The sequence below is a fragment of the Notamacropus eugenii genome, chromosome 3 (assembly GCF_028372415.1).
Source record: "Notamacropus eugenii isolate mMacEug1 chromosome 3, mMacEug1.pri_v2, whole genome shotgun sequence".
Lineage (NCBI taxonomy): Eukaryota > Metazoa > Chordata > Mammalia > Diprotodontia > Macropodidae > Notamacropus > Notamacropus eugenii.
This window is the reverse complement of record NC_092874.1, coordinates 293,261,253-293,275,062: the sequence shown is the minus strand read 5'-3', so window position 1 is coordinate 293,275,062 and position 13,810 is coordinate 293,261,253. Positions and strand designations below refer to the sequence as shown.

Sequence of the window (13,810 nt, the reverse complement as noted above, 5' to 3'; positions counted from 1 at the left end):
AGCATTCTTGATGAAAAGACCAGAGCTGAAAAGAAAATTTGACTTTCAAATACAAGAATTAAGAGAAGCATGAAAAGGTAAACAGTAAAGAGAAGTCATAAGGGACTTATTAAAGTTGAACAGTTTACATTCCTACGTGGAAAGACAATATTTGTAACTCTTAAAACTTTTCAGTATCTAGGTAGTGGGTGGGATTACACACACACACACACACACACACACACACACACACACACACACACACACAGTCAGAGAGCACAGGGTGAATTGAATAGGATGGGATCCTATCTTAAAAAAATGAAATTAAGTGGTCAGAGAGAAATATATTGGGAGGAGAAAGGGAGAAATGGAATAGGGCAAATTATCTCTCATAAAAGAGGCAAGCAGTGCCTTTTCAGTGGAGGAAAAAAGAAGGGAGGTGAGAGAAAAACATGAAGTTTACTCTCATCACATTCCACTAAAGGAAGGAATAAAATGCACACTCATTTTGGTATGAAAACCTATCTTACAATACAGGAAACTGGGGGAGAAGGGGATAAGCAGGGTGAGGGGGATGATGGAAGGGAGGGCAGGGGGAGGAGGAAGCAATTTGAAGTTAACACTCTTGGGGAGGGGCAGGATCAAAAGAGAGAATAGAAGCAATGGGGGGCAGGATAGGATGGAGGGAAATATAGTTAGTCTTACACAACAAGACTATTATGGAAGTCATTTGCAAAACTACACAGATATGGCCTATATTGAATTGCTTGCCTTCCAAAGGGAATGGGTGGGGAGGGAGGGATGAAGAGATGTTGGAACTCAAAGTTTTCGGAACAACTGTCGGGTACTCTTCTTTCTACTAGGAAATAAGAAATACAGGAAAAGGGGTATAGAAAGTTATCTGGCCCTACAGGAGAAAAGCGAGGATGGGGACAAGGGAAGGGAGGGATGATAGGAGAGAGGGCAGATTGGTGATAGGGGTAATTAGAATGCTCAGTGTTTTGGGGGGGGGAGGGGACAAATGGGGAGAAAATTTGGAATCCAAAATTTTGTGAAAATGAATGTTAAAAGTTACATAAATTAATTGAAAAAAAAAAAAGAGAGAGAGCACCAAAGTACCAGGGATATGAAAGTGAAGACAGATCGACCACCCAATTCTACTCCTTACCCTCATGTAGCTTATATTCCACTGGAGCAGGCCACAGAGAGGCATGCAGGCAAGAATTTCATATTCACTGCCATTTACATAGCATTTTAAAGTTTACAAACCACTTCAGGCATCCTTTCTGGTTTGAACCTCCAAACAAGCCTGTGAGGACATAAAAGGATCATGGCCACTAGGTACCTGCCCTTCTACAGTCTGAATTCCCTGCCAGCCCTGCCAGCCCAAGTTCTAAATTCCTTCCCATTCTATGACTCTCTAAACTCTGTCCCTGAATGTTTCCACAACAGTAAGTGGGGCATCGTGTTTGGGGATGGCAGTTTCCCTTTAGTTTGTTAAAATTAAAGTAAAAGGCATTCTTGTTTCAGTTTCAGTTTTGACTGCCCAGGAGCTTCCTTCTCTCAGAGACCTTGGTCCCCTCCATCCTGCTCGCTGGCTGGAGGAATAGATCCCTGATAGGTGAGAAGGTTTGTGTTAGACTGAGGATTCCTCTGTGCTGGTGACCAGGAGCTGACTCCAAGTCCTGGGAAGATGATGAAGTCTGACTTCACTGCCTGGGGGCAAGAACAGAGGCACCCGTGCAGGAAAGCATCAGCTGGTAAAGGAGTGTGGGGCTACTCTGGGGAGTTTCCTAAAGGTGGAGGTGAGGATGACTCTTGGCTGTAGATGTATGTGTGTGTGTGTGTGTGTGTGTGTGTGTGTGTGTGTGTGTGTGTGTGTGTGTGTGTTGGAGTATTTCTAAAGCCCTCAGGTTTTCTGAGATTAACAGGGATGTAAGCCTATGGAAGGTGACAGTGGTTAACCTGGGTGAGGGGGCAATCTGAGGAGACAATCTGCATTTTCTGTTCTATATCTTGGCCAATGAAAATTTTGATCCTAGTTCTCAGATATTTTTTTCTTAATTATGGGAGTGAAGAGCAAGAGGAAGGGAAGAAAATGTAGACATTTTCAGCAGTGCAGGGTCCAGCCTCTGATTTGTGCTATGTATGACCTTAAGCAAATCCCTTAACCTCTCAAAGCCTCAGTTTCCTCATCTGTAAAAGCAAGAGATTTGATTAGAAGATCCTGGAAGGCTGTTCCAGGCTTTTTTCTGAAAATTACTGATCTTTTCTAGGGCTCACTTTCCTCCTCTGTGAAATGAGTCCATGAGATGAGCTGCCAGCAAGCTCTCTTCTAGCTCTGGATCTAGAGGTTTCTACCTGGGGTTGGCCCAGGAGCCCCTGGTCTTCCTTTGCTCTCCCACACTACTGGTCAGCCCAAAGTTTAATTCTTGGCCTCAGATCACCTTGCTTTCCCTGACAAGTTAAAGAGGCATGGCTGGTACCCCAGGAAGGCTGGGGTTTGTCTCAGACATTGCTAAGTTTCAGGGACCATTCTTATCATCCCTAATGACTACTTGGTGCCTGGATTTTTCATCATTCTGGGATAGGAATATTGTAATTGATCCTATTAATTAATTTATACATTTACTTTTTCTCTCTACCCAGTCTGTCTACTACAAAGAATATTTTTTAAACTACAAAAAAAAAAAAAAACCCAAAAAACCCTGGCTACAAAGACATAGAGATGAGCAAAATGCATTTCTGCTCTGGCCATATCCAAGAAATGCATGATGTGCTTTGGATTCTAAGCCCATTAGCTTTCTGGGAGGAGGTGGGCTGTGTCCCTTCTCTGGACTATTGCAAGCCCAGATCCAGAGGACCAAGGATAAGAGGTGATGAGGCCTTGTCCCAGGGTTTGAATTGTATAAGCATGTAAAATAGGGACACGTAAGGGAAGGGGAAAGTGAAAACATTTGCTTCTTGGAGCTTCTCAGGGCAATTGAGAAGAAAAAATAATCAGGATTTGGAGTCAAGAGGCCTGGGTTTGAATTCCACCTCTGCCATTTGCCATCTGTGTGTCACCCTGGGCAAGTGACTTCCCCTCTCTGAGTCTCAGTTTCCTCATCTGTCAAATGGATTTAATAAGATGATGCTATCACAGTTGCTGTGGTTGAAGTGCTTTGGAAATCTCCAAGAACTCTGCCCACAGAAGTTGAAATAAGTGTGTTTTGAAAAGGGGGATGATTGTTTTAGAGTTGGAGAGACATTTGAGACCCTTTAGACCAAGTCCTTGAGTGCACAGATGAGTAAACTGAGACACACAGTGCAGAACTGACTTGCCCAAGGTCACACAGATGGGAATGACCTGAGGGAGGACTTGAACTCATGTCTTCCTGACTCCAGGTCAAGTGCCCCATCTCTTCAACCACCAGCTTTGCTGACCCCGTGGATGCTCCATGGAGTGGGATCACCTCATGTGGCAAAAGGCTTACTTTGGTTCTATGTTGGGTGATGGTCACCCAGACGCCCCTCATGGGAGTGATGTCCCCTTGCTTCCCATGAACACTGTGTGTTGCCTTGGTCAGCTGTGCTGCTGAAAGGGACCTCAAAGTCCATCTGGTCCAGCCCCTCCATGAGGGGGAGCAGCTCTTCTCAGTGTCACCTAGGTAGTGAGCCTCTTGGGCAGAATTTGAATCCAAGGATTCTGCCTCAAGGCTCAACTTACTGCTATTTTCACTGGATCATGCTGACTCAATTTATTTTCTACACATGAACATTTTTAAGTACTTAATATTTCATGTGCCAGTGGCCAGAAGTTAGAGACAAAAACAAAAGCGATCCCTTACCCCTGTAGTTGAGTGCCAGAGAAAAGCTGTGGGGCATGGCTGGTTTATGTACGATTGGGAGTCCAGTCCAGACCAGGGAGTTAGCTGATGGAATCTGGGATCAATGTTATCAAGGCCCAGGTCCTCACAGGGTAGATACATATGGAAACCAGGAGTTGATTGGAACAGACAAGGAGTCCTCAGCCCCTTATCTGTGCCCAGCACATTGCAATATCATGTTTACTGAATAAGATAAATTAGCTTTCAAAGGAGAAGAGCTGGGTTCAAGTGTGACCTTTGACACTTTGTGGCTGTTTGCCCCTGTCCATGTCATTTGATAACACTGCAAGGCTGTTTTAGACCAGACACACCTGCCTCTGCTTTGGCTTAGGAAGTTACTTTCTCCCTGTGAAATCACAGATAGGATGTACCCCAGAGGACTGAGGAGTTCTGAGCTGTCTTGTTACCACAGTCATAAGGAAAGGAAAGCAGTAGCCAAGGCCCTTGGCCTTAAGAAGAGCAGGAGTCTCTTTAGCACTCTCAAAGGGCCAGTCGATAACAGAGAAGAGGGCAAGGGCCCTAGCTCTGGGCTGGTGTTTCTTCAGTTGGCCCTTATACATTGGCCACAAGTGGTGAGTTTGTTAAGACAACAAGGGATCCAGCTGAGAGCTCTTGGGGAGAGTGCTGTGTGTACCCTGGTAAGCTCCTTCCCAGTATTTCTGTTTGTCTGCCTCTTATGTGTGCCATTGAATTTCTACCCAGTTTCTCTATTGTGGAGGACCAGAATATACCTTGTATTTAGGTATCTGTAGTTCTGAATAAAAAGGCACCTTTCCTCCTATGCAAGCACTCAGGATAACAATGTATATCTGGTCAGTTGAATAGCCTTTATTTCACCCAAACCAAAATGCAAAAGCTGGTAATTCAAGCACATAAATTGAACAATTTGATTTCCCTCTCTCTTGAGTGCTACTTTCTTTCCCAAGGTCTTCCTTAGTCCCACTTACTCAAAGTGCCACCACATAATTCAGACTGCCCTGGAAAGGGAATACCCCTGAAGCTGAGAGAGAAAACCTTTAGTTCTATGGGGATCCCCATTCTCTTCCTCCTTGGGGAACTACACAATCCCCTAGACTTAGAGGGCTACCTTCAAGCCTGGGGCTCCCTGAAAGAGAATGGAATGCTTGGAGTTACTAGTGTCAACCACCTCCACTCACTGCAGTCGAAAATTTTCAATATATATGTACAGAAAGCACTTACACAATGTTTTCCTTCCACTCTGTTTTCCTTCTTCCTGGCCAGAAATGGGTGACTGCGCAGCCCTGGTCATCAAAAAGCAGAGGGGTATTGAATCAACTGCTAAATGATGACTAGGCTTGGGAGAGATTTGTCACTAAGAATGTTTTGGAGAGGTAACCCCATGGCTCCTGCCCCAGAAGCATAGGGAAAAAATAGGTTTGAGAAGTGGAAGGGATCTCTGAGGTCATGTTGTCGAAGTTGGTCATTTTCCAGATGGGGCATCATCTTCTCATTTCCAGCCCCATCTCCCCTGCCATTCACAGGGCAGGCACTTTACAAATATCTGCGTGGCTTTTTTTCCCTTTTCCATTGTTTTGAAGACATGTTAATTAATTTTTGCCCAGGTTCCAGCTATACACAGAAGTTTACTTGAGGCTATAAGAACAGTTACCAGTAGAAAACACACAGTCTCATTCATTATCTTCTTTTAAAAGATGTTTGAGGTTTTTCTGGCTACAGAGACTTACAGATAAGTAGAAAGGCAAGAAGATAGATGGTCAATAGATCCATAGACAACTCAATAGATAATTAAATGTAAGCTGATGTCATAGCCATGTAGATAAATTCATAATCAATAAACATTTATTAAAGTCCCATGGTGTGTTAGGCACCATGCTTAGGGCTGAGGATACAGAAAGAGGCAGACAGTCCCTGCCTTCAAGGGGCTCACAATTGAGTGGGGAAGACAATGAATATATAAATAAACATGTAGCAAGAAGTCACATAAAGGATAAACAGGAAATAAGTAGAAGAGGGAGGGCATGAGGAGGAAGAGGGGTTGGGAAACATGGGAAGCCAGTAGACCCAGATGAGGAAGGAGAGCATGCCAGGCATGGGGGACAGCTAGAGCAAATTCCAGCCACCAAGACATGGAATATCTTTTTGTGGAATAGCTAGAAAGGTAGTGTCCCTGGACTGAAGAGTGACATAGAAGAGGGGAAGGTGTAAGAAGACTGGAAAGATAAGAAGGGGCTCAGTTTGAAGAACATGGAATGTCAAACAGTTATAGAAATACATGTGTGTTTCTGCACTCACATATACACACACAAACATATGTACACATGTATATATACACATACATATACATACATATGCACACACATATCTGTATGTAGGTGAGTAGAGGGATAGATAGGTAGGTAGAGAAATACATATATTGACAGATAGATAAGTAGAATTACAGATAAATGAACAGATGAGTAAATAGTCTAGACAGTTAAGTCAATAAATGGTTATATTTCATATATATACATTCATAACTAGTTAAAGAAATAGATGGACAAGTAGGCAGATTAGTCTATACATATACAGGTAATTAGAAAGATAGATAGATTGAATAGATAGATAGATATAGATAAAACGTTGATGAAACATTGGCATGTATCAGGCTGGCAGCTCGGGGGTGCGGTGGATAGAATGTGGGCCTGGAATCACAAAGACTCATCTTCCTGAGTTCACATCAGGCCTCAGAAATTTACAAGCTGTATGACCCTGGACAAGTCACTCAACCCTGTTTGCCTCAGGTTTCCTCAAATGACCTAGAGAAGGAAATGCCAAACCACTCTAGTATCTTGCCATGAAAACCTTAATTGAGTCTTGAAAAGTTGAATTCAACTGAGTCCACAGGACAGCAACTAACGTGCCAGGCCTTGTGCTAATCAATAGGGATACAATGATCCAAGATAATCCCAAGACTCCTGATGCAAAATGCTCTCTGCCTCCAGAGAACAAACTGATATCTGACTGCTTAGAGTCTCTCTCTCTCTGAGATTTCTTCCAGAAAATCAATGATGTGGAAATATTTTACATGATTGCACCAGCATAACCTATATCAGATTGCTTACCATCTAAGGGAGCAGGGAGGGGAGGGAGGGGGATAAGACTTGGAACTCAAAATTTTTTTTGAATAAATATGAAAAATTATTTTTACATGTAATTGGGGAAAAACTAAAATATTTTTAAAGCATACATTTCCTGATGAATTCCCTGTGAAAAAAATTAATGAATGCAAAAGACTTGGTGAGCACTTACTATGTACCCACCACTGTACTAAATACTGGGATAATATTATATATCACATTACAAGTAGGCCTTGTGTACCATATGGATGGTGTATGAGTTTGCTACGGTCCTTCTGGCTATGTTTTTTCAGTTCCACTGATTTGGGGCAAAAAGCTCTAGATTGTTTCAATTTGTTTTTTCCTTCTTGTTAGTGGTCTGGAGTCCTTTCTCAGATGGCTGATCACTTACTTTACTTTAAGTTCTAGTTTTTAAGTTTCTTTTAAAAAAATACAATCATGTACATTTCTTCTTTTACCAAATGCTTTTTCCTATTCTTTGATCACTTACCTCTTGGGGAATGGTTCCTCATCTAATATTTCTTGTACACTAGTTCCATGTACTTTCCATGACACTGAATGAGAACCATGGACACATAGCCAAGATACCAATAAAGAAGACTGGTTGGTGCTGAGGATTAAATGCTACTGAGAGCATAAAGAAGAGCAGGACACATAAAAGAGGGCTTGGAAGTGTAAGGATCATCAGTGACCTCAGAGAGCTGGTTCAGTAAAATTCTAGGTTTGGGAACCACATGCCAAGGGGTTGAAGAGTGAGTGGTTGGTGAGGAAGGGAGGCAGTGAGTTGATGGAACATTGAGCGAAAGACCAACGACATTGTGGAACCTCTATCTCAATCAGTAAGTTCAGTGGGAAGACAGAGAGGACTCTTTCTAGGAGTTTGGCAGGGAAGGGTGAGAAAGAACTTGATGAACATTAGAAGTCTATGGAAAAGTGAAGGTCATTTCCCATCTCTGTTGTCATTTCCTCATCATTTCTCGACTTCTGCTTTTCACAGGGGAGAAGCCAATTGTCTGGACCTAGAGCAGGAAAGCATGGATGATTCTGATAAGGAAATGCAGGAAATACAGAAAATGAAAACATTTTTGGACGATTTTCCCAAGACCAAATGGCAACTGGAAGAACATATTAAAGAGCTTCGCCTGGCCGCAGATGAAATCGACACAATTCACAAGAATTGCACCATTACTAGTGTAGTAGCAAGCTCTGCTGGTGCTTTCTCAGGTATCCTGACCATACTGGGATTGGCACTGGCCCCTGTAACAGCAGGAGCAAGCTTGGCTCTCTCGGTAGGTGGGATGGGACTGGGAGCCACAGCTGCTGTCACTGGTATTTCTGCAAGCGTTGTTGATCATGTGACTGTGTCACGGGGGATATCACAGTTAGATAGTATGGAGGGAATAATAAATGATATTTTGGAACGTGTATGTAAATCGGTAGTGCAAATTCCTGCTTCAGTGGAACAGCTGAGAGGAACCTTCAAAAATTTCACCCCAAACGCTCGTGCCCTCAGAATGCTCAGGTCAGGCTCGATGTCTACTACTGGTCAGATCAACAGGACTTTTGCAGGCACAGTATTAGACATGACCAGAAAAGCCAGGATAACAGGTGCTCTTTCTGCAGGAGGTTTTCTTCTACTGGACATAGCAAACATAGTGCAAGATTCCATACATTTGTCAAAAGGAGCAAAGGCTACAATAGCAGAAAAACTGAGGGAGAAAGCTCAGCATTTGGAAGAGAAACTGCAGGAGCTGTCTGAGATCTACCAGACCCTGCTGGAAATGGACACTCAATCAAGAACCTAAAAGCAGTGGCGCAGGCTCATCTGTTGACAGTGAATGAGGGTGAGCAGAAGGGGAATAAAGTGAAATTTTTTAGGTTCAGGGTTTTGGAAACAGTTGTTGGGGAGAAAAGAGAAAACAGAAAGATCACTGGTCTTTGAGGCCAATATCAGAATTTAGTCCTGGCTCATACTAACTCCATAGGATCATACTATATAACATAGGATCACACTAACTACGAGACTTGGAACAAGCCACTTTGGACTCCCAAGGGCTGAAAGTTGCATGGATCCTTACACTTCAGGTATTGTAAGGGCCACATCCTACACCCAAGTTCAATTATTGTTAACTTCTTTATGTTACAGCCTGGGGAAGGGAGGGGGCAGGGCAGTGCAGGGAATGACTTGCCCAGGAGGACACACTCCCTTCATTCATAGTTTATGATTTAGAAGGAGATTTCCCTTTTTATTACTGCTTCTTAGATTTTGCTATTATATAGATATATACACTGTAGCTGATTTTTGAGGGTTTATTTTGTAGCTTGCAACTTTGCTAAATCTTTTGTCTCAATTAGTATCTTTGCTGATTCTCTTGGACTTTCCAAGTATATTGTCTTATCTTCAGCAAATTGTGAAAGTTTTACAGTTACATATATGAATGTTTCCATATACATATATGTATACACAGAGTCACAGGAAGAGATACACACACACACATACTTTCAGAACTCTGAAATAATGGTCAGGAAAGTGGGCATCCTTGCTTTTTTGCTTTATTTATAGGAAAAGGTTCAAGTGCATCCCCATTCCATGTGATGCTAGCAGCTCTGGGATGCTCATCATGTCATTTTTAAGAAGTTCCTCACTGAGTGAACAGAATGGAACAAGGAGAACATTGTACCCAGTAATACTAACATTGTGCCATGCCTGAGGTTGATAGAGTTGACTCTTCTCAGCAACACAAGGATCTTAGACAACTCCAAAAGACTCATGATGGAACATACTATCAACACTCAGAAAAAGAACTTTGGATTCTAATGGAATAATGAAGTATACTATGTCTTCTTTTTGTGTTTGTTTCTACTTACTTGTGGCTCCTCCCACTGATCCTAATTCTTATTTACCACATCATTAATGTGAAAATATGTTTAATATGAATGTAGAAGTAGGGCCTCTATCAGACTGCACATTGGAGGTGGAAGGTGAGTGAGAGAAAATTTAGAACTCAAAATTTTATGTTAGTGAATTTTGAAAACTAAAAATAAATCAATTTTTTAGAAAGTTCCTCTACCTTTACTTTATAGGGTTTTTAGCATGAATTAGTGTTGTACTTTCTCTCAATAGATGCAGAAAAAGTCTTTGACAATCACGTGGTTTTGGGTGTTTTGGTTTTAAATACAATTGTTTAACATGCATCGTTTTTCAAATGTTGAACCATCCTGTCCTCCCTGGTGTAAATTCAACTTGGTCATAAGGAATGATTTCTTGGAAAACTCTTTGTAGTCTACTTGACAGAATTTTCTTTAAAAATATCAATTTCTATTAATTGTAATGGCCTCTAATATTTCTTCTGATTTTGATCTTTGCTTAGTTTACATATTAGGACTATATTGGTAATAATAATAAAAAATTGTTTGCTTAATAAAATGTAGAATTCTTTCTTAATTTTTGAGAATACTTTGGGTACTGTGAATTCAAATTTAAAGCTGGATGGAATTCTTTTGTGAATACTTGAGGACTAAGAACTTTTTTCTTTGGAAGTATCTATCTAGGTAGGTAGCTCTGTTTCCTTTTAGGAAATAGAGATCTTAAATAAGCCTCTCTCCTCATCTCCTATGTGGTCTTCTGACAGTTTGAGAATTTTATACTTTTGAGTTCCTCTACTTCTTATTTTAGAATATTCCTGTATATACTAGGTTCTGTTGATTCTTTTGATTTCTTCTGATTTTCCTTGCTATTTGGGACCTCAGAAGCCACAGACACCAATGTTTACATATGGAGAAACTGAGTCCCAGCACATGGTATCATAGACCTGGAGCTGGAAAGGGCCTCAAAGGCCACCAGTTTCCACCCCCTCATTTGACAGTTAAAGACCCTCAGGCACAAAGACCTTTAAGTGACTTGCCCAGGGTCCCACAGCTACTAAGTGTGAGAGGCAAGATTCAAAGTCACATCCTCTGTCTGGAGTTAGGGCTACCATGTTTCTTTCAGTGTTAACAGTTTTCCTGGTGTGTTCACTGGGGAAGCCACTGGGTATCTGGTCCATCTCCAGCAGGCCCTTTCCAACTCCCAGCCTCTTTCAGTGTAGCCCTCACACCTCGGATGGAGAATACCATTCAACTCAGGAATCATTGATTGATCACCTGCTCTGTTCAAGGAACTGTACTTGACCTGGCACACAAGGAGCAGCAGCCCCTCCATTCTTGGAGTGTGGTAGAGGGAGCTGGGAGGGTAGAACAGGTGCCCAGAGACAGGATTCATAAGTTACTAGAGGAGGGAGGGAGGTAACCAGGCTTCCTTTAGGAGATGGCCCAACCTTGGACCCACTGTGGGAAAAAACCATCTCAGGGGTTGAATGGAAACAAAGGCATGAAGACAAATAACTTGTCAGGAGAGACAAGAGGAAGCGGTATCCATCAGGTCCTCCCCACATTTGGTATGTAGTCTAAGAATTTTCATTTCTACTCAGGTTGTACTGGGAAGCTCTCTGGGTCAGTGGGCAGCTTTGGAGAAACTCTGCCTTTTTCTGTGTCCTGGCTTTCTTCCACTCACTGAGTTCAGGCATGGGCTCCTTTTCATCATCCTCATCCTCACCCCTAGTTCTCTCCCTCTGCTCCCTTGAATTGATCTCCAGCCCTGGGACCTCCTGCTCCCCGATCTCCCACCATCACCCTCTGTAATGTTGAGGGGACCCAGAATCTCAGCAGCTAGATTAGGATTAGATGGAATCTACCTTGTGACAGCTTTCACCAGATGCATGCAATTCTATCTTCTGGGGCCAAACAGAATGGACCCAAATCCTCTTCCACTAGGCTGCCATAAACTCTTGGAAAGTGTGTCCCCAAATCATGCTTGCCTATCATGGCGTTCAAGTTTGTGGCCAAATTGGTCATGCTTTTCTGGACTGCTTCCTTTGCCCTACTTCAGAGGATGGGTCACATTGGTGCAAGCACTTCCATGTTACCCCCAGTCCTGACAGCATGTGGGCAAATGCATTTCTATCTTTTGGGGATCACTGGCTCCTGTGGTCATGGAGAAGCCCCCAGATGGGTGTAGCCATAGGGATCCATGGCTGTAGTATCTTATCTTCTCAAAGGATAGCTCCACCTAGCTGAGAGGCAGAGCTGGGCAGTCCCTGCCCTTACCTCTGGGGAGATGGATACCCTCCATTGTGGTTTAATGTGTCTGTGGAAGAAAGATTATTGAGGCAACAGCTTGAAGACCATACTGTAGGGAGAGAGTGATCTTTTCCCTCCAATTCAATTGAACTCATCCTTATTAAGAATTAGAGTACCAGGGGAGGAGCCAAGATGGTTGAGTAGAAAGACACACATATGCTAGCTCTGAACCCACAGCCCATAAAATATCTGTAAAGAAGAACTCCCAACAAATTCTGGAGCAGCAGAAGCCACAGAACAACGTAGCAGAGGAGATTTCTGTTCCAGAGAGACCTGGAAACCTGACGCAAAAGGTCCACTGAGCACCGGACCTGGAGCAGAGCCCAGCCCTGCCTCCCCGCAAAGTCCTGAGGCTGGGAAGCAGCATTTGAATCTCAGATCCCAAGTGCTGGCTGGGTGGATGTGGAGACCTGGTGGGTGTGGAAAGAAAACTCAGAAGTCAAGTCACTGGCTGGGAAAATGCCCAGAAAAGGGGAAAAAAGTAAGACTATAGAAGCTTTCTTTCTTGGTGAACAGATAATTCCTCCCTTCCTTTCTGATGAGGAAGAACAATGCTTACCATCAGGGAAAGACATAGAAGTCAAGGCTTCTGTATCCCAGCCCACCCAATGGGCTCAGGCCATGGAAGAGCTCAAAAAGGATTTTGAAAATCAAGTAAGAGAGGTGGAGGAAAAACTGGGAAGAGAAATGAGAGAGATGCAAGAAAAGCATGAAAAGCAGGTCAACACCTTGCTAAAGGAGACCCAAAAAAATGCTGAAGAAAATAACACCTTGAAAAATAGGCTAACTCAATTGGCAAAAGAGGTCCAAAAAGCCAATGAAGAGAAGAATGCTTTCAAAAGCAGAATTAAAGAAATGGAAAAGGAGCTTCAAAAGCTCACTGAAGAAAATAGTTCTTTCAAAATTAGAATGGAACAGATGGAGGCTAATGACTTTAGGAGAAACCAAGAAATCACAAAACAAAACCACAAGAATGAAAAAATGGAAGAGGATGTGAAATATCTCATTGGAAAAACAACTGACCTGGAAAATAGATCCAGGAGAGACAATTTAAAAATTATGGGACTGCCTGAAAGCCATGATCAAAAAAAGAGCCTAGACATCATCTTTCATGAAATTATCAAGGAAAACTGCCCTCAGATTCTAGAACCAGAGGGCAAAATAAGTATTCAAGGACTCCACCGATCACTGCCTGAAAGAGATCCAAAAAGAGAAACTCCTAGGAACATTGTGGCCAAATTCCAGAGTTTCCTTGTCAAGGAGAAAATATTGCAAGCAGCTAGAAAGAAACAATTCAAGTATTGTGGAAATACAATCAGGATAACACAAGATCTAGCAGCTTCTACATTTAGGGATCAAAGGCTGTGGAATATGATATTCCAGAAGTCAAAGGAACTCGGACTAAAACCAAGAATCACCTACCCAGCAAAAGTGAGTATAATACTTCAGGGGAAAAAATGGTCTTTCAATGAAATAAAGGACTTTCAAGCATTCTTGATGAAAAGACTAGAGCTGAAAAGAAAATTTGACTTTCAAACCCAAGAATGAAGAGAACCATGAAAAGGTAAACAGCAAAGAGAAGTCATAAGGGACTTACTAAAGTTGAACAGTTTACATTCCTATGTGGAAAGACAATATTTGTAACTCTTGAAACTTTTCAGTATCTGGGTAGTGGGTGGGATTACA

The 13,810-nt window shown here is 42.4% G+C and overlaps 1 protein-coding gene across 3 annotated transcripts; it reads left to right on the top strand.

The window, feature by feature from the left end:
• Positions 1-1,506: 1,506 nt before the first annotated feature.
• On the top strand, positions 1,507-10,373 carry LOC140534650 (apolipoprotein L3-like). 3 transcript variants are annotated; one of them, XM_072655926.1, is made up of 3 exons: positions 1,507-1,784; positions 7,944-8,790; positions 9,510-10,373. In XM_072655926.1, exon 2 carries the CDS (start codon positions 7,981-7,983, stop codon positions 8,749-8,751), a length of 771 nt encoding a protein of 256 aa, XP_072512027.1. In that variant the 5' UTR covers positions 1,507-1,784; positions 7,944-7,980; the 3' UTR covers positions 8,752-8,790; positions 9,510-10,373. The 3 variants fall into 3 exon arrangements, with proteins under 3 accessions (XP_072512027.1, XP_072512026.1, XP_072512025.1); XM_072655925.1 differs by having other exon boundaries at positions 1,508-1,739; positions 7,944-10,373; XM_072655924.1 differs by having other exon boundaries at positions 1,508-1,784; positions 7,944-10,373.
• Positions 10,374-13,810: the final 3,437 nt, after the last annotated feature.